General features: G+C 45.8%; 2 protein-coding genes across 10 annotated transcripts in view; both read right to left on the reverse strand.

The window, feature by feature from the left end:
• Positions 1-1,353: 1,353 nt before the first annotated feature.
• LOC118317003 (specifically androgen-regulated gene protein) lies at positions 1,354-9,315 on the reverse strand. Its single transcript, XM_035645401.2, has 4 exons — positions 9,069-9,315; positions 4,012-4,192; positions 3,466-3,631; positions 1,354-3,370 (listed from the first exon to the last, which is right to left on the reverse strand). The coding sequence occupies exons 2-4, from the start codon at positions 4,114-4,116 to the stop codon at positions 1,920-1,922; spliced, it is 1,722 nt and encodes a 573-aa protein (XP_035501294.2). The 5' UTR covers positions 4,117-4,192; positions 9,069-9,315; the 3' UTR covers positions 1,354-1,919.
• Positions 9,316-11,227: 1,912 nt separating this feature from the next.
• The window catches only part of LOC118316995 (ankyrin repeat and SAM domain-containing protein 1A-like), a 57,396-nt gene continuing 42,159 nt past the window's right edge, over positions 11,228-26,464 (reverse strand). For 7 of the 9 annotated variants that reach the window (XM_047330666.1, XM_035645378.2, XM_035645383.2 and 4 more), the window contains 12 exons: positions 26,043-26,112; positions 23,734-23,846; positions 19,247-19,345; positions 17,893-18,039; positions 17,646-17,753; positions 17,375-17,548; positions 17,123-17,260; positions 16,961-17,032; positions 16,694-16,780; positions 16,196-16,333; positions 15,117-15,284; positions 13,091-13,968 (listed from right to left, as the gene is read on the reverse strand). In XM_047330666.1, coding sequence (XP_047186622.1) covers positions 13,852-13,968; positions 15,117-15,284; positions 16,196-16,333; positions 16,694-16,780; positions 16,961-17,032; positions 17,123-17,260; positions 17,375-17,548; positions 17,646-17,753; positions 17,893-18,039; positions 19,247-19,345; positions 23,734-23,846; positions 26,043-26,112 — 1,431 coding nt within the window. In that variant the 3' untranslated portion in view covers positions 13,091-13,851. The other 2 variants (XM_035645380.2, XM_035645379.2) reach the window with 2 other exon arrangements.

Consider the following 26,464-nt stretch of genomic DNA (forward strand, 5'->3'; position numbering starts at 1 on the left):
CGACGAGACAAACCAAACACTCATCACGCTCCTTATTATATCGCCATGTGAATCTTTGGATGGACAGAAAGTTACTTTGTCTATCCCAAGCTGGGAAATTCGGGTGTAGCAGCAGCACGTTTCACACGGCACACTTTAAAAAATATATACAATATCTACACAGACAAATGTGAAATATACCAACTGCAAAAAATATAGAGAATGAGAATAATCAATTTAAAGAATTTATATGAAATATTAACAGTGGAAATAGTGCAACGTATGTGCTTTTATCTTCTAACTCAAGTATTCAAATCAATATTCAAATTCCCTTTCCCACTTTGCTCCAGTTGGACTTTCCCCTCCGCCTGATAACGATCACATATCATATGTGTGAGAATATCCACTCACGTGCGTATCATGAAAATATTCATCTGTCGCTCGATTGATTGCCATGAGACTGCGAGAGGAGAGTGGCGTGCGAGAGGAGGCGTGTTGGGTGTGATCGAGAGAGCAAGGCGGCAGAAGACGGTCGAAGCGGGGCGTGCAGCAGAATGTGCTGATTCTGCTGCACGCCCCACTTCGTCGACACAAGGTGACGGCTCCGACGCCGAAGTTATCTCGAGAGGAACGTGTGGATTTCATGGAGCACAGTCAGAGTCACGTTACTACGCTGCTGCACAACTCAACTAAACGTTTTCAAGAAAATTAAAAAAATGGGCTGATTCAAAACTTCCAAAATTCTGGGCCCTATACACGAGGAGTCTCCGTGGGGCCCCCGCAGATGTGATGCTGATTAATTTATGATGTGTGCGTGTGTTCTCATAGTAGAAACTCTTACTGTATTTCTTGAGGGGAGACGAAGTCACTGGTCTGTAGACGAGGGACTAAACCTCATTTTGCGCCTTTTGTAAGAAGTGAGAGGCAGAACCGCAGAGAACCGCCGCCATGTTTTGAAATACATAGTTCAGTCTCTCCACCAATGTGTTCAGGCAATTTTTCTAATGCATGTTATGACACTGATCACATAGAAAACATACAGTAGAGTTCTGCGACCGGGTGCCAGCGGTGATCGGGTGTGATCGGCTGTTCGTCAGGCAGCAGTGATCAGGAACAACCGGTCGCACCAGTTCCCACTCGGCACCGCACCAGATAACAGGTGCCGCAGCTGCTGCCACAGTCTGTGACTCGCGGTCACGCGCGTGTGACACGTGTGACTCCTGAGTCACGTGGAAACCGTTCCGCGGTCAAGAAATCGTACGCAATAAACCGCGTCTCACGGGCGACGGACACTTTTCTGCCAGTGTGTCGACGTGCGCGTCACTAAGCAGCCAAACGCTCTCATCACCCGGTCGATCGATGCACAACGTTTACTCCCTGTTTAGTTTTTTTATTCATTCAAATCAACAAACTCATTCAAACTTGAATATGAATCAAGTGCTAGATCCAAAAAAAAACAAAAAAAACCTTCTTGTGGTCATCAAATTCCAGTGAATTTTAAGGAAGTGATAGTTTATATGAAAGTGACATTTCACAGTTCATATGAAAGCAGAAGTAAGAAGGGAAGCAGCCTCACTGAGTGACAGCGACGTGGACGACGTTCGCCGCTGAAGATCACCAGACAATCCACGGACAAAGGAGGTTTTTCGTTGCCTCTGGACTGTAACAGTGTTCAGTTTAGAAAGAAAAACCCACAGCGACAGGACGACGCGTAAAGTCCAACTAGTCCGCCAGTTGGACGAGGAATAAAAACGCAGAACATATGGCTGAACGACATCAGTAACGAGTGGCGGGCGCGACCGCGTGGCCGGTCACGTCAGGTTTTAAAGGATCTGTGCAGCAATAAATGTGTTGTTGAGACGCTTCCCCGAAAGACTCATGATGCCTTCATGGCGTGAGTGAAGGGAGACGAGGGCGGAGGTCGGGGGAGGAGGGGGGCGTCAGTCCCTGAGCAGGCCCAGCTTCTTCAGCGCCTGCCGGCGGTCCGCCTCGTTCTCCGACCGCGGGCAGATCAGCACGCTGATGCCTTCGGATCGAGGCAGCTTCTGAGCGTCTCTGGAGTGCTGGTAGGCCGGCAGGGGCCGCCGCGAGTCCGGCTCCTGCCCGGCGGCGCGGCCCGCCTGCAAAGTCCCCCCGTGGCCGCCTGAGAACTCCGTCCTGCTCCCCAGAGAGGCGGGCCGCGGCCGGGTGTTACGCAGCTGCCTGGGGCTCAGCCCGCCGCCGCCGCCGCCCTGACCGTCCTCACCGGGGTCCAGACCGGCCATGAAGCTGCTGAGACCCGGGCCGGAGCGCTCCAGGGTGGCGGATTTTTTCATGCCGATGATCCTGGGTGGGGTTAACTGCTTGGTCAAGGTGGGAGGGCTGGGAGGAGGCCCGGCGGACGGGTCGCGATCTGACGGCTGGCGGCGGGTTTGGTCGCAGAAAGCAGCGGGAGCAGGAAGAACATCTGGCGCTGCGGCCCGAGCAGGAGGCGACGGTGGAGGGTCAGAGGTCGGAGGTGGGCTGAGGACGTAGGTGTTGGCTGGTGCTAGGGCAGGTGTGTGTGGAGCGGCTGGGCTGACGGGGGAAGGAGGAGCGCCCCACGAGCGTCTGGTTTTGGGGGAAAGTTTGGGGCTCGGCGCAGGACCCGGATCCGACTCGTCACTTTTCAGCAGGCCGAGCTTCCGCAGAGCCTCGATGCGAACTCTCTGAGCGTCCGACAGCCCCCGGTCACTGGCAGCGGGGGCCGGATGTCCCGAGCTGCCGTCAGAGCCGCCGCCGCCGCCGCCTGGTGACCTGTGTGTCTTCAGAATAATGTTGGCAGGAAGCTTCTTGGGCTTAGGGGCCACGGCAGGTGGACTCCTGGGCTCAGCAGCCTCGGGGGGAGGACCCGTGACGGCCGGCGGGCTCGGACTGGGAGGCGCCTCGGTTGGGGGCATGTTTGGACTTTCCAGGGTCACGGAGGGGCTCGCTGAAGTTCTCCTCCCAGTGGCCCTCTGACGCAGTTGTTCCAGGTCGACAGCAGCTCCGGTCTTGCTGCCGGACGTCCCCGCAGGCGGAGGAAGCTCTTTGGCCTTCGCGAGGAGGGCAAGAGGCCGCGGTTTGTCCATGAAGTCCGACGGAGGCGGGATCAGGCCCACGTCTACTCCAGAGGCCTCAGCGGACCCACCGGGGCGAGGACCGGCACTTCTGACAATCTTGAGGTTTCCGTTTCCGTCCTTGGCTACGTGCAGCGCCTCGGGCTGCGGATCTGACGGAGGGACTCCGGAACCGGTCGCCGATTCTGGAGCGGCGAGGTCCAGAGACGCCGGGACGAGATCTCCCGCGTCGGCCGCCGAAACGGGACGGTCCCGCGGCTCAGAGGTCTGATGCTCAGCTCCCCCGAGCTCGTCCGACGTGAAACTGGAAATGCCTGAGAAAGGGGGAGCACAAGAACAAGTGCAGTTGGTGCACACGAGAACAGTTCTACGAGAACAGGCAGAGCGGAACGCTCAAAGGGAGAGTTACCGTTCAGCCTCGTCTGGCCCGCGGGTTCTGCCTGTAACCCCGGATCTGGTTCATCGTTGGAAAAGCCGCTGTCCTCCTGCACCTCCAGCGCCTCGATGGTTTCCTCCAGAAACATGAGGCACGCTCGCTCTTCTGCAGATAAGTGCTCCATACTGTCTTCGCTAGTCTGCACACACAGAAACACATTACAGATATAAAAAAACAAAAACAAAAATGGGATGTTGAGAGATTCTCAACTTCTCCCCGAACACGAGAGAGTTCCAACAGCTGCCACAAAGGAATGACTGACACAGTGACACCCGTCCTGTCATATCTGTCATTTAAAGGGGCAGAAAAAAAGTTCTATGCATATGTATTTTTTAATTTATAGTTATTTATAGTTAAGTTAATGGTTGAACTGTAAAATATCAAGCGTCACTTACTGTCCTTTGTCACGAGGGTTTAATAAGGACATCTTCATCAATCATAGAAAAATGTATTCAATATATGGTATTGGATTTTTTTTTTAAGTATTCTTCCCTGACGTCCGTGTACGGCAGCACTCACGTAGCCAGAGTTCATGCTGATGACGCTCTCGCAGCTGCCGGCACCGTCCATACTGCTCAGGGTTTCCATGGCAACGTCGCCTGGCCACGAGTCATTCCTCGGCATCGCATGAGGACAAGGACGGAGGAGGAGGAGGAGGAGGGGGTGGGGGGGGGGGCGCCGGTCTTCACACGCCGAGAGTCTGTCGGAGGAGAAACAAAGGATGGAATCAGGTCAAATGTCACTGGAATCATATTTACTATGATTTTTACACAAACGATGATGAAGCCACAGTTTGAGGCCGAAGTCAAAACAAAACAGCTATTAATGTCAAATCGTTCCATTAGCGAGATAAATAATTGCCATGAATTAAAGCTCACGGCTAAATGATCCTCATGATGTAATAACTCTCTCTATTAACGCCAGTCACTGTCCCACGTTACACATCACCAGTTGAAATAATTGAGCCATTATATAAAATGAATGGATGAGCTAATTAAACTTTTTTTATTGATGCACAAGACGTGGCCTTGTATTAAAATGAACAGGCCGACGCGGCGATGGATATTTGTGAGATGCAAAAAAACGTTGACGCTGGCAGTGTCCTGTCGTACGACATGTGATATGATCTAGAGACGAAACAAGAGGAACGTTAATCTTTGTTAGTGAACGTGAACGACATACTTCCTGTCATGTACAATCTGTGTAAGGACAGTTGATGTGCCGTGTTATGTTGCAGCGCTGCAACGCTGCTTTACTGTACACGTGTTTCCTGACAAAAACCTCAAGGGATTACTATTATTATTATTATTATTATTATGATTGTTATTCCCGGCTCCTCGTCTGAAGGTTGTGGGCATTTTTCAAAAATCGGAGTCACTTTAAAAAAACCCGGATGATTTAGAAACGAATATGTTCAATCGATCAATCAGAATTGATTTAAATAGCACACAAAAAATGCAACACAATAGACACACACACACACACACACACACACACACACACACACACACACATTTACTCACGATCAAACATACAATGCAAAAATATAAATGAAACATCAGAGGAGTGAAAGGAAAGACTTAAAATTCAATATATATATATATATATATATATATATATATATATATATATATATATATACATGCACACTTGATTGTGTATATATACATACAAGAGGAGAAAGTAATAAAATTCACAGAGAAAAGTTGTATTAGGGTTTAATACAATATATTATTAAAAGGAGAGTAAATAAAAACAAATAAATATATAAAAAGTAATAATATTGAATTAAGCCTGTCTTAATATATAAATGAAAGGAATTTAAAAGCGGTCTTGATCAACACGCGTGCAGCTGCAGGTTGGAGAAGTTGTAACTAACAGTTGGATGAATTTCCACGTTGAAATGAAATGAATCCTCGGCGAGAACTCGTACACTTCGAAGCCACGTTCCCTCCCCGCCTCACTTTCTGTTCCAGTGCCAGGAGCAAATACCAGCAGGGAACAATGAACGTGAATCATATTTGATCAAGTCGTGTGCTAACACCGGAGTGGATCATTACGGTTCAACTAGGTCACGCGTTATGTCTTCAGAGATATTCACGTTCAGGTGTGTCGTGTGAAGCAGAGGGAACTCCATCGCCATCCATCGATCAAACACTATAAAAGCACCTGAACCAAAGTTTCTGTTCGCGAGTCGGCGTCCGTGTGTGAGTCTGTGACAGTTAATCGATAAGAAATCCACGACTGAATTAATCGCCAACTATTTAGATCATCGGTTCAAGTAGTTAGAAGTAGAAGTCATGATTCTCTGATTTCAGCTTCTTAAATATGAATATGTTGTGGTTTCTTCGCTCCTCTGTGACAGTGAACTGAACATCTTTGGTGTGTGGACGAAACAAAACATCGTCTTGAGGTTTTTGGGAAACACGATCGACATGTTTCACCATTTTTGAACCAAACAACTAAATCGATCAATCGAGTAACATTAGTTTAGCTGCAGCCCTCGACTAACATGACCATTCTGAGCTTATTGCTGCATTAAAGCTGTGGATCATGATGATAGTTACTGAGGCATGAGGCGAAGTCTCATTTCCACTTTCATTTATGAGATACAATAATGTTTCAATAAAAACCGGCGGCAGCTTCTGCAGTTGTTGTCGTGTTCGTGTGCATAATCTGATGTCATCTTGATGACAGTCATATTCTTAAGATCTTAAAGTGACAGAAAGGTTTTCATTCAGAGCTGCACAGTGACGGATGAGGACACCGACGTCACCTCATGAAACATGTTGGTTCCCCCCCGAGGAATATGGAAATTTCTGATATAAACAAAACACCTGGTGTGTATTTAGTGGGCAAATTCAAATATGTTTTGATTCAACATAACTAACCTTTAATGAAGAAGAAGGAAAAATGGAAACAGTTCTGTGGTTTTCAGAAGGAAAAAAAGAACTGTGAATAAGGAAAGGAGGAACATTTTCAAATAAATCAAGTGTTTTAGAGATGGTCCTGAAAGTGGAAACACTACTGTACTTCCTTTGCTTTTTTCTGTACTTTTCTTTTCTTCCTCCTTTTCCTATATTATTTTTTTATATGACAAAAGATTTAGATGTTAGAGAAACGACGAGGAGAAAATATCCAGCATTCGACAAACAATTCTGTTTACAGTCAAGAGAATTACGTCCTCGAAACAAGTGTCATCAACACTCGAGACAAACTGAATATGAAGTGATAACTGGCTGATTTTTCAGATCATAAGACTCCAGGGAGAATAAAAAACTGAGATTTTATTTTGCGGTTATCCTCTGATTCATGTAGAAGATGAACACTGCCATAGTGTTCAAAAAAAATACCAAATTGTGGCTAATTCAGGAACAATATTGCTCACATATTCAGTTTTTACACTCTGCTCTCTCTGTATACTTTCTTTCCTTTTTCATTTCATTCCATTTTATTTCATCTCCATCTTATTTTTAATAATATTAATCTGTATTTTTGTTTGTAAACAGAAGCCCTACTAGGGACAAGCGTCGTGAATTAGCTTCATGTAAAAACACTATGATACGTGCATCAGATGACTGTTTAAGCTTATCGAGTACAGAACAGAGACGTGCGGGCCTCGTCGCCATGGAGACACACAGCAAAAGGGCGGGGAGAGGAGATAAACGGCCAACACCCACATTCACGTCAATGTTTTCTGGCAACACACCGGCCGAGTTGACGAAGTGCACGAGCCTCCCGGAAAAAGAAAAAGAACAACTTTTAATTGCTGCTCATTACTGTGCGGCCGCCGCCTCCTCGTCGGATCTGCGCCGCATCATCGGAGCCGGGCACAGGACGTCCGGGCCTCGGCAGCGGCCGACGCCCCTCGGCGCCTGATCAACCTGTCCCTCACACCCACAGCTGAGTCAGGACGGCGACAGGAATGTCACTCTGGGTCGCACCTCGGCAGCAGACGGGGAAGATTGTGATGGTGGCAAATGTAATTGTCTGCGTGTGTGTCTGCTGAGCCGCGCCACAGCTGGAGAGATTCACTCAATCTCAATTCGCCACGAGTTTCATAATCATCGCATCTCACTGTGTCTCATTGTTTTCTTTCATTTTCAGGACCCTGTAGCAGCTTGTGAAGCTTATAGGGTGGACGTCTTCTCGGTTTCATCGCTCAGTCTCAGTCGGTGTTCGGTGTTTTGTATGTTGGAAATGATACTCTACATATATTACTTTCAATATTTGGGCCCCTGCTCTGGAGCTCTGGATAACGTACGAGGGAGTTCACGTGTCTCCAACGTGTCCTGTGTGATCGTATTTGTGTTTTAAACCTTTGAGAGTAAACACAGAAAGCAGAAATATCTAGAGATGCAACAGTTAATCGATCAGTGATCGACCACTAAATCAATCGCCCAACTGTTTTTGATAATCTGATTAATCGGTTCAAGTGTTTTTTATGAAAGGAACGAGTCAAAATTCTCTGATTTCATCTTCTTAAATGTGAATATGTTCTGGTTTCTTCGCTCCTCTGCGACAGTGAACTGAATATCTTTGGTGTTTGAACAAAACAAAACTTCATCTCGGTGGTTTTTGGAAACACGCTCGACATTTTTCACCATTTTATGAACCAAACAACTAAGTCGATTAATCCAGAAAATAGTCGACAGATTAATGGATTATGAGAGTAATCGTTAGTTGCAGCCCTGATATGAACTTGTCATTTGACATCGTGTCTGTTTAGTACGTGGGCCCCTATTGTGGAGCTCTGGATAACGTATGAGGGTGTTCACATCTCTCCGACATGTCAATACGTGGTCATATTTGTGTTTTAAAACCGTCGCGGAGGATCAGGTCGTTCATGTGTAATATCACAAAACGCAGGACTCGTCACTCACAGCGTACGGTGACGGATGACGAGCGTGTTCATAATAATGACAAAAGGGGAAAAAAAGAAGTGAGGTATGTGCTGAAGGGCAGCGAGAGTCAGAGGAACTGGTTCAATGATTAACAGTCAACAAAAGTTCATGTGTGAACAGCAGGTTGTGAAACTCTCCGACAGAAATATTCCATTAATGTTTAAGCTCGGCAGCTCGTCCCACTCCACAAAAAGAAGAAGAAAAAAATCCATTGTTGACATATGACACTTTTCCCAGAATCAACGTTTACTCACCGGGCCACGAAAACATGAAACACACCGGGAGACATTTCTCATCCGTGTGTCACATCAAAACAAAAAGGAAAAACAGGTTTCGACAGAGCATGAAATGTTGCTCTAATGCCACTGATCATATCTGATGATCTCACACTGACACACTGTGTCATGTGCAAATATGGAAAAATGAATCACATTCACACTCGAACAACCTCAACAACTACAGGAAAACATAGTGTAACTACTGTACAGAGAACACACACACACACACACACACACACACACACACACACACACACACACACACACACACACTCTAAGAGTAGCTACACAACTTTTCCCTCATAACTTCTGACATCCTGTGTTGACAGGAAACAAACTGAGAGACACAAAGACAGGCTCTGACTTCCAGGAGAATCTTTCCATCAAAACTCACCTGAGCTGTTGGAGAAATAACGTCTCGGATGTTCAGGATGTGAAGGTTTCAGATCTCGGCAGAAGTGGTTCACCTGCCTCCTCCGGCTGCATCGACCTCTGCAGAGGAACCTCGCGACCAGGAGGGACACAACAGGTGGGACACGCTCTCGGCAGGTGAGCCAATCAGCGTCGGGGACAGGTCGGGCGCGTGGCCAATCGGTGAGCACCTCCTACTGTGACGTCCCTCGGGAAGGAGCCAATGGAAGGACAGCAGCTCTGAGAATATAAACAGGGATATTTGTATTGTCTGTAGCTTTCAACTTTTAATAGTCATGTAAATTCTTTGTATTTATGATTCATATTCTCTTTATCTTTTGCATTTATATTTTTACATTTGTCTGTGTATATATTGTATATAATTTGTGTGTCGTGTGAAACGTGCTGCTGTTACACCAGTATTTCCCAGCTCGGGATAAATAAAGTAACTATCTTTCTATCGACCTATCTAGTTTATTATTAGTTCACAGACAATTATGGCACAACTGAACAGAAATCTTTGTTAATTATTTTTTTCCCAAACGCAAAAGTAGGAGAAATATCATGTTGAAGAAATACATAAATCAATAAAGAGTGATATGCTACATGTAATGTGTGTAAAGAATAATAAAAGAGTTTCTTGATGTTGTTTTATTATTATTTTGCATTTCAAGAATAAAGTTGAAATATTGAGGGGGGGGGGGGGGGGTGATCAGTGCTGCATTAAAACTAAAGTATGGAACAAAATAAAAATTGTGAGTTAATGAGGGAACTGGATGTTCAAGGAACACAAGTTATTACAATTCTACCCGAGGGAAACTTTAAATCTCATTAATGGGATTTAAATTATACCTTAAATTACAAATGATTAAGAATGGTTTAAAAAGCCTATATAATATGATCGGCTGCCTCTTCCACATGTTCGACTTCTGTCCGTTGTTCAGTCTGAGAAGCATCAGTCTGACGTCGATCTCACACAATCGTTTGAGTCGCTCGTCGTCCGCTGCAAAATATCTAGGAAAGAAAATTTATATTCACATCTAACAAACAGGAACCATCATCATCTGATCTGTTGTTGTTTTTTGACCTGTGACATCATGTTTCAGGAAGTATGTATTTTCCTTCCAGCATCATCATCATCATCATCATCATCATCATCGTGATGCAGCCTCTGGTTTCACACGTGACTCGTGATTTATAATGATAAATAATCTGACCTCACCAGCGTCATTTGTAAACTGAAGCCTAAAGCATTAATCATTACAATAACATTTGAATACAGAATAATAATAGTAGTCAGATGAAGAAATTGAGGAAATGCAATTATGTACTTAACATTTTCTTTTATTTGCTGTGATGCAAGTTATTTTTGTTTAAAAAAAAATAATCTGAAGATATGCTGTTTGGCTAAAATAACAGAACGCAGGAAAATATTATTTCTACATTTGCAAAACCTGAGAATTGTTTTCAAGTTTAAATGAGTTTGTCAGTTCTACCTGGTCACATTTCACCGAAGATGTGATTAAATTATAGCTGTGGTCATTTTCTTCTGTCGGAGTTATTTATCTTCCTGACAAAGATGAAAATGAATGTGGAAAAATGTTCCAATATTTTCATTAATCCCAGTTGACAAGTGAACAAGCACAAGGGAACAGTGGTTTTAACTCAGAGTCTTGGTTTAAAACTTGAAATAGAAATTAACACGGAATAAACACGTGAGTGATTGTATCTGAGCGGGCAGGACGAAACTATTGACGGTGAGATGAAGGAGTCTGTAAGTTCTACTGTACCTGTGGCTCCTCCCAGTCCCTGCGTTACTGTACATGTACAGTAGGTGGGCGCGAGTCCATGGACGACGTGTTACTGCTGCTGCCATGTGTAAAAGAAGTTGACATTTGTTTTCCAATATTTGACTGGATCTCAGTGAACAAGCACAAAGATCAATGGAGAACGCGGGTTCTTGACTTAAACTTGAACTGTGAGAAGTGACGACAGTATTAAAGGTCTTTAATATCGTTATTATTATTATTATTTACAACAAGTCAGCAGAGAAATGCTGATGACACGAGTGAACATTTCCTCCCGGAGGTTCCCTCGTGACATTAAAACCAGACCAACGAGTGAATAGACAAAGAGTCAACAGCGTTTTCTAATTGCGCCATTTATTAGTTGTATAATTATGAAAAATATTCATAAAAAAAAGACTGGAAGCCCAAGATTATTTACAATCTTTTTTCTCTTTTTCTGAAGTGAGGTCCCTCTCCTGAGTCATTGTTTTCTCAGCCTTTTTTTTTTTTTTTAAATCACAGGGTATTTTATTCACGATATGTTTAAGTTTATAAGACATAGTCCTTTTCTCTCTTTTGACAAACGTCAAAAATTACATATACATACATACATACATACATACATATACATACATATATATATATATATACACACACATATATATATATATATATATATATATATATAGATATCTATAAAAGCAAAAATCATTCAAGTATCAAAATACAGACTGCTAGATTCATGTACAATTTCATCATCATCATCAGATTAGTCCCAGATTATATCTCCTGGATCGTCATCGATGTGCAAAAGCAGAACGGGGCCGACGGGCCGAAGGTGCCGACACCAGCGAGCTGAAGGCAGCGTACCGTAGCGTTAACGTACTGGCCTGACGACAACGTACCAACATATACAACAGATCAATCAGAAAACCACCCGACTACGTACCCATATACACATGAGCCGACACAAAAATAAAATATAAAAAAAAGTACCATCGACAGGCAACCTACTGGGAGTTAGTGAGGAGAGACAGAGAGAGAGATCCAGTTCCTGCGCTCGGACACGTCATTGTCTGATAAAACAATTAAAAAATACCAACAAAAAACCAAAAAAAACCCAACAAAATAATAGGTCGAGAGAAAACGTTCAAATCACACAAAAGCCAGCGTCTGTGACATCACTGAAGAACAGTAGTTTGTAGTGTCAGTTCCTCGGCCCTTTTTTTAAAAGTTTGGTTACAGAATATTCCTCCCGTTTGTCACAGTTACACACGTACGTACAGTAAGTCGTTGGTGAAGAGATGTTTGAATAAATGTGTGTACCGACAGTGTGATGACGTCTCGAACCCATCGCTTGTACCTTAACAACAACAACAACAACAAAAAAGCATGTTCCTCATCTCAAACCACGAGTTCTCCACTGAAACCTGCAGGTTCCTCTCCTGACGGCCCGGTGTGTGTGTGTGTGTGTGTGTGTGTGTGTGTGTGTGCGCAGTGTTGAAAGCTTTGCGTCCGTCTGTCTCCGGGGCACCGGTCTCGTGTGTGTGTTACCGTGGCGAGCTGCGAGCACGATCCGACTTGGTGAGGTGGAGGTGATCTGGTGATCACTTTTCCAATAAAACATCCTACCCACCATGCAACAGGGCTCTTTTCTTTACAGGCTGGGAGGGGGCCACAGTGTTCAGCTATGGGGAAGGGACACACACAGACACACACACACACACACACAGAGCAGTGAGGTTAAAATAAAGTAAACCAAACAAATGGACACAAACAGATTCTCGTCAGACAGACGGCAGTTTGTTGTGAAAAGAAAAGACAAGAGGAAGATGCACTTGTTCTGACACACTCTGGGATTTTGGTAAAAAGTGCTTAGTTGTCGTTAGTTGAGTCCAGAAGAAGCATCAGGTTTTAAAATCCTGCCACTTGGATCGGTAAAAAAAAAGAAAAAAAAAGGTGCACGCCAGAGAGTTTGTCTGTTTTTCTTGGACCACAAAACATGCGGATCCTTCGAAAGCATCTCATCACAGTGCTACGATCTTTTTCCTCCTTTGGCTTTGAGCAGGACCACTGACAGAGGAACATCCGGTGTGACCTCTACAAACAGTCTGCTCACTCCCACCGGTGCATAGAATATTACAGGAGCAGCGTCTCGTCCGATCCGTCCAGGAGCGCGGACGCGTGGTTTTTCACCGCGAGTCACACTTGGCTGCGGTAAAAAAAACAAAAAAAAACGAGATTTTTAAAATCCCAGCCACTCGGAGAAGTCAGGAGTTGGAAAAGATCAGAGTTGACGAGCGTCAGAGTGGCCGTCGCCTAATAAGAGCAGGAAGGAAAAAAAGTACCGAGAGGAAAAAAAAGAGAAGAGCTTATCACCAAGAGCAAACACCAGGATGTTGACTCGGGAGTAAGGAGGGAGGAGAAGAAGAAAGGAAGAAAGAGAGGAAGAACTGTACAGTGAGTTCAGGAGGCGAACGGAGGAGTGACGGTGAGTGAAGGACGTGACAGCGTGAGTGACACCGGCGAAAAGGAGGGGCGGTAACGTGGAGCGGCCGCGCGGGTGAGTCGGGTGTTGTCGTTAAAAAGCAGGGAGGCGGAGCCCAGAGAGGGAGGCGGAGTCACAGTGAAAGGCACACAGAGGGAGGGGCAAAGGGGAAGAGGGGGTGAGAAGACCAGGGCCTGGGGATGAGAGGTCAGAAGGAAGAGGGGGTGAGACCAGGGCCTGGGGATGAGAGGTCGGGAGGAAGAGGGGGTGAGACCAGGGCCTGGGGATGAGAGGTCGGGAGGAAGAGGGGGTGAGACCAGGGCCTGGGGATGAGAGGTCAGGAAGAAGAGGGGGTGAGAAGACCAGGGTCTGGGGATGAGAGGTCGGGAGGAAGAGGGGGTGAGACCAGGGCCTGGGGATGAGAGGTCGGGAGGAAGAGGGGGTGAGACCAGGGCCTGGGGATGAGAGGTCAGGGGGAAGAGGGGGTCCACTCAGAATATGGTGGTCTCATACTTAGTGCTGATAGTGCGCTTGGATTCCTTGGAGTCCACGAGCCACGTGGCGCTGCCCTGCGACTGAGCGTCGCCCTCCTGCTCCACAACGTCCGCCTGCAAACACGAACGGCGCTGATGAGTCACAGTGTACCTTTAATACATTGTTAATAATAATAATAATAATAATATAACACAGTGTGATGTGGTTATAAGCAGATGTAATAATGTTTTTGTCAGCAGCTGTAAATCTTCCTGTGGGCAGATTATCAGATGATGAATGACACTTAACAAGAGCAGTCAAGCACAACGAGCATCTCCATCTCACTAGATATATGTATGTATATATATATATACATACAGTATATACATATATATATATTAAATGTTATGTATTTCTGAAGATATGACTCTACATGATCGCTGAGGAAACATTCCTGGATCCAGATCATGATCCAGGTGAAGAAGAATCTGGATCAAGGAAAAAGTGTCAATCGCCTTTTACCATCTTCTTTCAAAATATTCATGAAAATCTGCAGAGAACTTTTTGAATAATCCAGCAAACAAACGTACTATGTACAAATGTGATAATAATATACATCACTAGTCTCATCCACATCCCAGGTTCTATTCAACGACTTGCTCTGGAGCTTTTAGCCGTATCACACGGTCCTCATCAGTTTTTATTTTAATCTCACCACAAGGTTCATTTGTTATTTACAGTAGTTCCATTTGTCAACTGGTGTTTTCAAGATCAAGACTTAACTTCCAAGCTCAATTAACTCTATCATTTTTCTCCAGGTGTATTTTAAAAGAACTTTTTTTACTGTACAGAAAAAAACATAATTTGATTAATAATAACAGCAGTATTTTTAGAACATTGGAGTTCTATGTAGTTTTATTATTGAACACCAGGCAGTGGAACAGTTCGGTCTTACTGTCAAACTGTCACCAGAGGGCGCCCAAGTCAAAAGTAACATTCACAGCATCACGCTGCGGTAAGAACACACAGGAACAGCACAGTAAATTCATGATAAATTAATAGGTTGAAGCCGCAAAGGATGATGGGGCTTTTTTCAGGGAAGTTAGAGGGGGAAATATTAAATATGAAGGTCGAGAAAGTGTGATAGGATGAGGAGGCAGCAGAGGAGGAGAGTCCTGGGAGAGATTAACACCACCAGGAGGAGAGAGGAGAGTCCTGGGAGAGAGGAGGAGGAGAAGAAGGAGGAGGAAGAGGAAGATGAAGAGGAGGAGGTCCAACTCACCGCCGACTTGCGCACACTGACTCGCGGTTTGGGAACGGGGCGGCCGGACTCTGACCCGGGTCCCGCGGGGAGACACTGCTGCTGTTTGGTCCTCTGGGCCTGCAGAGCCAGCTGGTAGGCCACCTCGAACGCCTGACCCAGGGTCAGTATGATCTCATAGGTCAGGTTCTACGGAGAAAAAGAAAAGAGGAAGAAAGAGCAAGAGCTTGAATAATATTCCAGGACTTTGAGCAACACTGAACAAGAATATAAATAAAATATATCAGAGCAAAAGTCTCTTTTCCACCTAAAACTTCAAAAAGCAGATTTGTGTAACGCGGAGAAGTGGCAGGAATCTCGGGAGGATTGTGCAGCAGCAAACTTGATAAATCTGCTGAACCCCGGTCTTAAATCTGCTGCTTCGTTTCTTTTGTTGAACGACGACGTACACGGGATTCCAGCTTCACACCACACGGTTTAGGAATCCAAAAAAAAGCAATTATAGGGCTGGAACGTTGGATAATTTGAACAGAAACAAGAACCCAGAGCTTCCGAAATCACCTAAAATATGACAAACAGTTCATCTGTTTACGTAAAGCCCTGATGTGTCGGACCGGCGACCTCCGCTCGGTGAGCCGAGGGTTTAAAATAACCGCTCGTATCTCGCGGGTGTTGTGGCCTTCGATGTTCATCAAACCGTTCTGTTTCGAGCCGACGGACGGAGTCGCGGCGCTCAGAGAGCTACGGAAAACTACAGGAAACTGTCGTGACGCCGCGCGGCGTCCGGACCCGACCCCGGCTGCATCGTGAGGCAGAGCAGCAGGATAATAAATCGTCTCTCTCCGGAGGGGACGGCTAGTCGTCACGGCCAGAGTCGCACTGCGTCTGACGAGGAGGCGAAACGACGGCAGCTGAAGCGCGAGACACCGAACAGAGATAAGGCGGCGTGAGAGATAACAGTGTTGACTGCGGAGCCTGTCACGTCTGCTCGGCGCGAGGAAAAACCATGTTGGCAGAACTGTAACCAGCGAGGAAAGTTTTTTCCGCACTCCGGAGAAACTCTCCTAGACGGAGAAAAAACCCCTGAGCGTCGTCCTCACCACGTCCACGGTGCTGAACACGTGGCAGTAGTGGTGGCTGGTCTGCAGGTCCTTGGTGATGTAGGCGAACGTGCACAGGTCCTCCGGGTCCTGGGCCGCACAGGAAATGTTCCGGATCTCGTGCTCGGCGATGATGTTCTGCAAACCGAGGAGACGGGCGGTGAGAATAACAAGGAGATTGATACGAGTCGTAATGCATCGTGAGAGAGACAGCCAGTAAAGAGGAGACCCTGAGGCGTAAATCCTGTTTCTCAGAGGAGGAGGAGGAGGAGGATGAGGAGAGTGCAGACGTATAAATAAAAAGCCTTCATTATTAATGTCAAATAAATGTTGATATGAGCAGAACTTTCTTCAGACAGGAAACGACAGGATGTCTGAGTGCAATACGTGATCTGGAAATATTACGTAAGTTATTTGCAGTCAGTTGGAACGAGCCACTAAAGATAGAGTTAGTGTGTGTGTGTGTGTGTGTGTGTGTGTGTGTGTGGAGCAGCAAACCTTATTGGCTGCATCGATGAACTTCACGCCCTTGTAGGTGATGGAGAGGACGATGGTCGGGACTTTCCTCATTTGTTCCGTCGACCTCTGCGGGAAAAACGCAAAACAGCACGGGCAGAAAAGGACACATAACGGTGATTCACTGATACTGAGCTAAACCTCTCGTGCGGACAGAGATGATCTTAGTTTTTAAAAATGGCATTTTTTGAAATGAAAACGTATCAGTGTGGATGTGGCCTAAGAAGCAAAGGCAAAACCGCAGCATACCCGCATTTTGGCACAAGCGTCCTGCGTGGACTCGGTTCCCCGGAGATCCTTGATCAGCATGGAACCGAGGTACTGAACGGGGAAAAGACAAAGAAAACTCAGTGTTGCTGCACGTGCTCAGGGAAAACCCGCATCGTTCAGGAAGGACGAACGTAAACGTACATTGGCTTCGTAGGCACAGCATTCAAAGATGAGTTTCTCGGGTTGGTGGTGCCAGTTCTGGACCGGCGTGTACGGCGCCGCCAGGCTGGGAGGCCGCAGGGTCAGACGAGGCTCCCGATGCCGCTCTTCATACCGCTCCTGGAATTATTATTATTATTTATAAAAGTGTCATTATCAAAGACACGTACATAGAGATGCTGGACATGTGAGAGAGAGAGAGAGAGAGAGAGAGAGAGAGAGAGATGAACATACGTGAGATCTGTGTCGTTCACTGCGATATCTCTGGGAAACAACGTCGTAGTCGACGTCCGGCGCTTTCTTCCTCGGGGGCTCTCGATCGGGCAGCAGCGGGTCCATTGAGCGACCTGAGTAGGATTCCACCTGACTGAGGGGAGACGACGTCACAGAGCCCGGCAGGTCCTGGCACTGGAGAGAAACAGGTGAAAATTATCCCTTCTTACCGCGCATATCGTTTCAAAGTGTATGGAAATAACGGTTTACGAGTCCGTGTGTCGGTTCTCACCCTGATCTGAGACAGACGCGGAGGTTTGACCGGCGGATCCTCGTACGGTCTCTCCGCTAAGGAAGCGATGATGCGTTTCCTGTGGCCGAGCAGGGAGATCTTCAGCACCTGGAGAGAGAATGATGATGAAGCAACGTGAGGATATGGGAGTAAACAAAGGAAAGTCTCACGTTGGACGATGAGCTCCTCTGACTCCAGTCTCTTTGTTTTTGCTGTTTTCACTGCTCAGAATCCGCGTGTGACTCACGTTGACGATCTCAAGCTCCCACAGGTTCTTGACGCAGTCCAGGGTGCGGTAGCCGCTGGCCAGGAAATTGGGCAGGTACTCGTGCAGGCCCAGATTCTCCAGCCAGGCAGAGAGGGAGCCGCTGCCGTCGCAGCCCAGAGCCTTCACCTGCAGGGGAGGACCACACACACAGCGGGACTTCAGGGTTTATTAATTCCGAAGGAGACAGAGGAGACAGATTATTAAATTATATTTACTCTAAAGCAGCGGTAGAAGAGGAAGTTTGATCTTCTACTGAAGGTAAAAACTCCACAAAAAGTACAAAACTGCTAAATGTACAGTATTTAAATTGAAAAGTACTCACAGAAATCTGATATAATCATATAATGTGTTATTAGAATGTTAATACGCCATTTTACTACTGCTCACGTCACACATCCTCCATTAATCATCATCAGGTGATGTGGTAGGAAAAGACAAATACAATAAAGTTCTGCTTCATAAATTGATATTAATGTTTCGGCTGAGTTTCTATTTGGAACAACCTTGATGAGGAAACTAAAATTCGCAATAATATTAAAGTTTTCAAAAAAAGATACATGCGAATACTCATGTATAAGATGGAGCACCTCAATATTTAAATGTATTATAGAAAAATAGTGTATAATTTGCTAGATAATATATTGAAGTTTTGAGAGAGACTTTATTTAAAAAAAAGAAAATATGTAATTTCAAGCTGTAAGGATCGAGGGCGCGGGACAAGATGAGCTTCTACTTCTTTCTGTCCCTTCTCGAACCCAAATACTGTACAAGATTTATGTTGACTGGAGATTTATGTCATGGAAAATATTTTGTTTTTATATTCTGTAATCTATTATATATTGTGATGGTTCGAGAACAATAAAGATCAAATCAAATCAAACCTCTGTTGGCCGCAAAGAAGAGAAACGGTTATTTAATATAATAATATTTTATAAGCTTAATACTCTAACAAAACACAGTTGAAATGTGAAACATGGCCCCGTGGCTAAAGCTCTTGAGATGCAAAATATTTCATAAGCACACAACATTTATTATTTTTTTTATTTTAGATCTTCATTTGAAAAGCAACCAGTGACTTTTTCTATTACTTGATTGTAAAGTAGAATATTTCCCTCTGAAGAAAAATGGAGTACCAGTTGTGTAAAATACAAATACTCAAGTTAAGCACAAAGTACAGTACAAGGGTTTAATGCACTTTTTAAAAAATTTTCACCTCTGCTCCACTGTCGAGGAGACAGTCCACTTTAGAGGAGATTATCATCTCACATCAGACATGAAATCAGGAGAAACTCTGCTGAAATAAGCACCGATGTATGAATCAGTGATTTGTCACCTTAGGTATGGAACGTGCTGCGTGCAGGATCTTCTTCCTGTGACTCAGGTCTACGATTCCAATCTCTCTCAGGTCCTGGTCCTCCATCACGTTGCTCCCCTGTCGAACAAAAACACCAGGACGTTGTTTCAGGACACGTGAATAAGCATAAATACTGAATTAAAAACCAGGACACCCACTGTAAAATAGTGTCACGTAATAAAATCAAGAGTCTCTATGTGTGTATTGAGTTTAAATCTATGAATAATCTAAAAAACACACATGTCACATGGTGCAGGAGCAGCGCCCGAGGTGCAGAGTGGGTATTGATCACAAGCGAAGCTGCCGTCGATAAGCCCTTAAATGAGACGTAAGTGTGTGTGTGTGTTTGTGTGGTACCACAGAGCGATGGATGATGGATAACGGAGCGATGAATCAGTGTCAGAGCTGCAGAGTGGGTCAGCGATAAGAGACGGGCGGTTAGAGTATGAGGGGGAGGAAAGTCAACAGCCCCACCCCACGACGTGGGGGAGAAAACGTGAGCTAAGTCAGCTTACGGCAGCAGACAGTGAAAATAAAAAATAATCATCATAAACAAGGAGGTGAAACACAAACGCTCACTGTAACTGTACTTCCACAGGCGAGGTCGGCAACTTGAGTCTCATGATGCGACGTGGGAACGAATCATGACGACGACCAGGCCGACCAGCCCCCCCCCCCCCCCCCCCCCCCCCCCCGTCTCTAGGTCAACCCCCCCGGCAACCTGTCTGTCATGCAGGAGCGGTAGACGTGCACAGCGACGGGTGGAGAGAGAGCGAGTGACGTCGCCCATGGATTCCCATTGTTAATGACCATTTTTGAGTAATACTGTGACGTACAGTTTGACACGGACACCTCGTTGACACTGTACTTGTACTGCGATGTGCAAGTATGTGATAAAGACAATGGAGTAATTCGGAGCTGGCGTCACATATATCTGTAAGATTAGGGACACATATTTTTTATCTTCATTTATCTTCACACCTGTGTACATACTGTATATATATATAGGTCAACTGGATATGTACATAACTAGTTCACTGCTATTGTATTTACATTATTGTTTTTATTTTGTTTTTCTTCACGTTGCTTTGGCAAACTTCTGTTTCCCACCGTCGATAAAGCTCCTTTGAATCGATAGATAGAATAGAAAGATGGAATAGAACGATAGATAGAACAATAGATGGATATATGGATGGAAGGATGGACAGAACGCTACAACAATAGATGGATAGATGAATAGATATACAGATGGATGTACGGATGGATAGAATGATAGAACAATAGATCGATAGATGGATGGATGCCCATTACTCCGGTGCTTAGATTTGATCTCAGATGTTGTGAAGCCTTCTTAAAAAACTGAACTGGCGACTTAAAGCCACTCATCTCTGATCCCTCCACCTGAGGACTGAACCGAAATGGACCAACGAATACATCACCAACAGAAAAAGAAAAAAGAAATCAATGAATCAACCCGCCGAGTTCCTGAGCTCCTAATGCACGAGGCCATTACCGAATTTCCAATTTGCCTGCAGCGGCTTCGGATGCATCGACTGGTTACGGGCTCGACAGCTCTGCATTTATTCAGAGGCAGAGACAGTTGTTCTGAGGGTTCCTTCATCTTCCTGCAACTCTCTGATTAAAATCTAAAGCTCTTCCTTTTTTCCATTAGGCACCGAATCGCCTTCCTACGTGAGTGTTCGAGTGAATCACTTGGTCCGCGGATCCACGAACACGAGCTCGATGCCTCGAATACAAACTTCACATCTGAGCCGGAGACGCGTCGTCCAGAAGAAGCTGCGTTCAGGAGCGTAGGAGGGAAAGAGGGCCGTTCTCAGTTTAACGAGTATCACTTGCTGCACAAGAGCTTGTTTCATCGGGACGTTTTGCTCCACGAGTCGATGAGAATCTTCTAATTGGTTTCAGAAGAGGCTCGTCTCGGCCTCGGCGCTCCAGCACAACACAATCACCGCTGTTATCGATCCGCCTCTGGTCGACAGAGCGGAGATCAGCGGTCTGAGAGGAAACACTGTTTCATCAGTGATGCGTCGCTGCTCAAACTGTAGTTTTACGTTATTTTCCTTCGTACCCATTGGGAAGATTAAGAGCAGAGGCTCAAACGGTGGCCCTGAAGTGCGAATCTCAAAGACAAACAGGAAAACACAACAACAAATCACAAAACACAAAAGCAACAAAAAGGCATAAACACAGCGCTTCTGATTCACGCCGGAAGTATTTACTGTTTCCATTGAGTTTTGCCGTCGTGTTCTTTGATTTGCCGTTGTGTTTCTAGAGATTAGTCGCTGTGTTTTCCTATTTTCCGTTGTGATTTTTTATATTTATTTGCAGCTCAACTGATGCTGACTTTTTACATGCGATGATGACGAAGATCATTTCTGATTTCAAATGAAATGAGCTTTTTGTAGCAGCAGAGCGACGCCACGACAGCATCAGAGTCTGAATTATGTTTCATTCGTCCGTGACAACATCCAGGTTCATGTGTGAGTTTATGATCCGTCTTTACACTGTCAACAGTTGATACACTGGAGGTCACGAGTGTGGATTTGTTGCTTTAGACGAGAATATCTGTCTGGTCAAAGAGCCAACAACTCCATCACACATGAAACACAATTAGAAAAGTTGAGCAGAGACAAGGTGACTCGTGACCAAATTGTGATTCTTTACGAAAAATGAAAAGGGGTCGACATTTGCAGAGGGAAGGACGCGTTGTTTAAAGGTCACAGCTTCTTTTCTAAATCCTCCAGCGATTTAAAAAGGGAGCCAGGTGCTTTTGTAAGCCGAGTTTAAAGACAGAAATATCGCCGGCTCTCCGCTCGGAGCTAAAGGACGGAGAGTGTGAAGGACTCATGAAGACAAGTGGGAAGATTAAAACCAGCGAGAGAAACTTCAGAGGCTCCAACACAGACTTACACATGGTGAGAAGAGACGGAGGAATTTACTATTCTTAGGTTACGTAAAGCAGATTAAAGGTTATTCATTCAAGTAACAGAGCATTTGGAATTAGTCAGACACCTTTAGACTGGCGCCTATAGATCCATAATGCTGCAGAAGAGCAGGAAGTGTTCACGTGTATTTCTAGGTTTGAATTGACGAGGAGGTGACGTGCGGGTCGTGATCCTGGAGGAACGTACAACGTGCTGAGGTCAGAACTGAGCCTCGGGTCTTGTTCATGTAATTCAAATGTAGTGTTCTACATATGGACACATACATTTCCAGAAAGATCTGTCACGAGACAGAAAGAAATCTAAAGAAGCGACAACGACTCTAGCGTCGATGTGCACAGGCAGCTGGATTAAGTCCTTCGCTGTGTCCCTGCATATATTCACATCCTGTCACAAAACGTGATCCAACTCCAGATTCATGGTGCAGTATTTATACTCTTCAGGTGTATAAGAGGAACAGAACTACACTTTCCTCCCAGACTTGGAATATTCTGGTGAGCAGATGTTCAAACGTTGGAATGTTGTTTTTTTCCACAACTTAATCTCAAAGGCCTAGAAAAGGTCAGATGGACGTTTTTTTTAATTATATTTTTTTATCGGTGTTTACTTACTCATCGGCATATCATAGTAAATGTGTGATTTATGAATTGTTTGGTTCATAAAATGGTAAAAAATGTCGATTGTGTTTCCAAAAACCTCAAGATGATGTTTTGTTTTGTCCACACACCAAAGATATTCAGTTCACTGTCACAGAGGAGCAAAGAAACCAGAACATATTCACATTGAAGAAGCTGAAATCAGCGAATTTTGAATTTTGAATTTAGTAGTCGATTACTAATGAAACTGTTGCACACGTGGAGACAGATGTCGATGATGTTGAGAGCTTCCATGTGATCGTTCACCTTTTCTCTGCAAACATTTATGAAAAGAGGAGGCGACCGATGGGCCTGACGGAGGAGGAGGAGGGAGGGTTTTTTTCTCTCAACACACAAACATGACAGCCGTCTTCACTTCCCAATATTCCCGCTGGCTCAGCTCACCAGCTGGTTCCCCGGCTCTCTCCTCCATCAGTCCTCATCACTGACAAAGGCAACAGAGCCAACTCATAGTGGCGTCGCTCTATAAAACTTGTCGGCTTGGAAACAGCGTCTCATTATGAGAAAGGCCACGCCTCCTGAGCCGGAGTCCGAGAGGACAAACCTGCCTCGGGCGTTCAGGATATCACAGCTGCTGTACAACGGCACCGATGAATGTTGAGAAGTTTATAAAACATGCGAGTTGTTGTGAATTACGTGTTGAATCCAAACCAGAACCGACTGTTCCTACAGTAAAACCTTGTCGCTACAGAAACACAACCGAAGGGCGGGACGGGGTTGTTATGGAAGCTGATGGGATCATCTGACAGTTACTGGATCAATCGGAATAATGCTCAGAGATGAGTTCAGGAGCAGTAAGGACATTTGGACATTACATATATAGACACAACAGAATGGAGGGACTCACCATGTAGTGCAGGTCGTCGAAGCCGTTGAGCAGCAGCTTGCTCTCGTACTGCGGCAGCCCCACGTGCTCCAGCCAGTCGCCCACGGGCTGGTCCAGCAGCCGGCCGGCGGCACCTGCCGACAGGGGGAAACGCTTCAGCAGGGAGAAACCTTTCAGCCGGTAGCAGCGGCACTCGGAGGACGAGACGTGGCACTGCCACATCATCCTCGGCCAGCAGAGCCGAGCGCACCACCAGCAGCAGGGAGGTGGCGGCGGCGACGGCGGGGGAGACAGTGTCCTCGGAGGACGGGGCGCCGGCTCCCGCGGGGAAGCGGGGGCCCAACCGCGGTCACCCAAGATGGACGTTAGTGCCCCCTGATCTCTCAGGGGTGAAGGGATACGAGAGCTGGATGATCCACCAGCCGATAACAACACAATCAACTCTACAAACTACAGCTCATCACGTCAGGAAATACATCTTCATCTTCCTCATCCGATTTAAACCGGCTCCAGTTCTGTCATGAGGAGTCAGAGCAGTGAGAGCAGCAGCTCAGAACCGGGGAAGTTGATTTGTTTTTCGGCCGAGTGGGAAGTTTCTTCCGGAAACTAGCGGACGGAAGCAGGAGACAGATAATTATCACGTAGACTCATCTCTTGAATCACAGACGCAAACCAACTCAGCGTATAATCCACAGCACGAGAACCTCGGGTCACGTGATCACCGGGTGGGCGGGAAAATGCCGAGGGGACACAAACCGTGCGACGAGCCGAGGTCACAAACAGAAAAATGAACTGACATCCGTCAGCGATGGACAATGATCCTCGACTTTCAACATGTTTCTGTTGACCAATGGAATCAATTATTCCACAGTTACATTTTGTGGAGTCGATTTGATAAAATCAACAGTCAAAAGTTAAAATAAAAAAAGGAGTTCCACGTCTCCCAACAACACAACACAATAACAAACAGTCAGAGGCTCAAAATAAAAGTAATTTTGAAGCTCGTCGGGCGGCATCATCTCTTCGACCTGCGACAACAGATCCAGTCCCGGTTTCCCCCCGAGGAGGTTTTACAAGTCACATGAACCCACTTCTCCAGAAAGCTCGGGGGGGGGGAAAAACGTGTCAGGAATCCGATCAGCACTTTAGCTCCAACTCCCGTCTCTGCTCCGTCTGGCACGGGTTGTGAGATGACGCGGGGTCAAGTCCAGCCGGTGTGGTCCTGATGCAGTGGATCTAGAGGTACAGATGCCGAGGTGGCGTCCGTCTATTGTCCGGACTGTTCACAATGCTGCTGCCTTCAACTCCGCTCTCCTCCCTCCCTCTCTCTCTCTCTCTCTCTCTCCCTTCATCCAAGCTCTTCCCCACTCCTCCCTCCCTCCCTCCCTCCCCCTCCACCACCTCCTCCTCGCTCTGAAACACTGCAGGTTGCTGCTCTTTGTCAGTGCAAGCTACCGGTCCAGCTTCAGACCCCCCAGAGTATTCTGCAGCTTCTGTCTCTCAAGACTTTAAATAAAGAAAGTGGCTGCAGGCAACAGAGCCATTCAGCTGCGAGATAAACAGCGGAGTGAATCAGACACAGAGCGTCCTCCTGACAGCGGCTTCATTGAGACGGAGCTGCGGCTGAGCCTCGCTCATCCAGGAGGAAGAGGAGAGGATCCACGAAGCACGTCGGCAGGCGACAGATGCGGAGCCCGTCAAAAGGGGCGATAACTTACTTTCACTGCAGTGGTCTCAGCTTTCCTCAAGTCTACACAACAACATGAGCTCAGAGAGAGAGAGCGTGGTGCTGGTTAATATTTAAACAGCTCGCTCTTCCAGCGCAGGGCGGAACAGACATGAGGAAAACTTACTGCATCGCTTAAGTATATAGGAAGTGTAAACTGGAAGGGTGAGTGGGGATGCAGCCTCAGTCTCCGGCCGCTAATCCATCAACTCCGACGACAGGGTTTTTCAAATATTGAATATGAGGAGAACAGATACACACACATTACAGATTATAAGATCTATTATTGTGTCTCTGAGGCACGACGGTAGGTTTAGAGACCGGTGGTCGACCCGACCCGGAAATAAATAAAAGTGAGATTTCGAGAATAACGCCGTAAATTTACGAGAATAAAGTTGATATATTACAATAATTAGGGTCGTAATATTACGAGAATTAAGTCACAATTTTAAAAAATTCAAAGATAACATCTGCACTAAGAGCCAATGAAAAACCCATTTCCCTGCATTTAAATTAAAACAGTCAATTTCTATAGGTGGTTGAATTCTGATGAACACTCAATAACTTAAAAAAAAGGGGGTGGGAGATAATGATCATACTGTACCTGGTGTAGCATACTGCTGATCTCTGGAAAAATCGATGCCGGCACCAATCAGTGTCATGATCTTCTCGATCTGAGGACGGGAAGAGAAAAGGAAGAGGGAGAGAGAGAGAGATAAGAATCCTGACAAACCATCACAGCTCGGCCTCCACCTCCCACCTGAGGTGTCGACAGAGACACGCCCCCCCATGCCTGAAACTACACAACCACCACATCATACAGTCGCTGAGCAGAAAGCAAATGACGGCGTCGAGGGCAACTTCAGCAAGAGGAAAGTCAGTGACGGTAGTTTTCATGAAGACCCATAAAAATTAAAAATAAATCTTGAGCAGCTCGTCTTTACGGCGCGGCCTCGTCTCGGACGCGTCACCGGCTCACAATCTGGCATCAATGATCACCCAGCAGAAGTTTTGTCAGGGGCAGTC

The sequence above is a fragment of the Scophthalmus maximus genome, chromosome 3 (genome assembly GCF_022379125.1).
Source record: "Scophthalmus maximus strain ysfricsl-2021 chromosome 3, ASM2237912v1, whole genome shotgun sequence".
NCBI classification, from domain to species: domain Eukaryota; kingdom Metazoa; phylum Chordata; class Actinopteri; order Pleuronectiformes; family Scophthalmidae; genus Scophthalmus; species Scophthalmus maximus.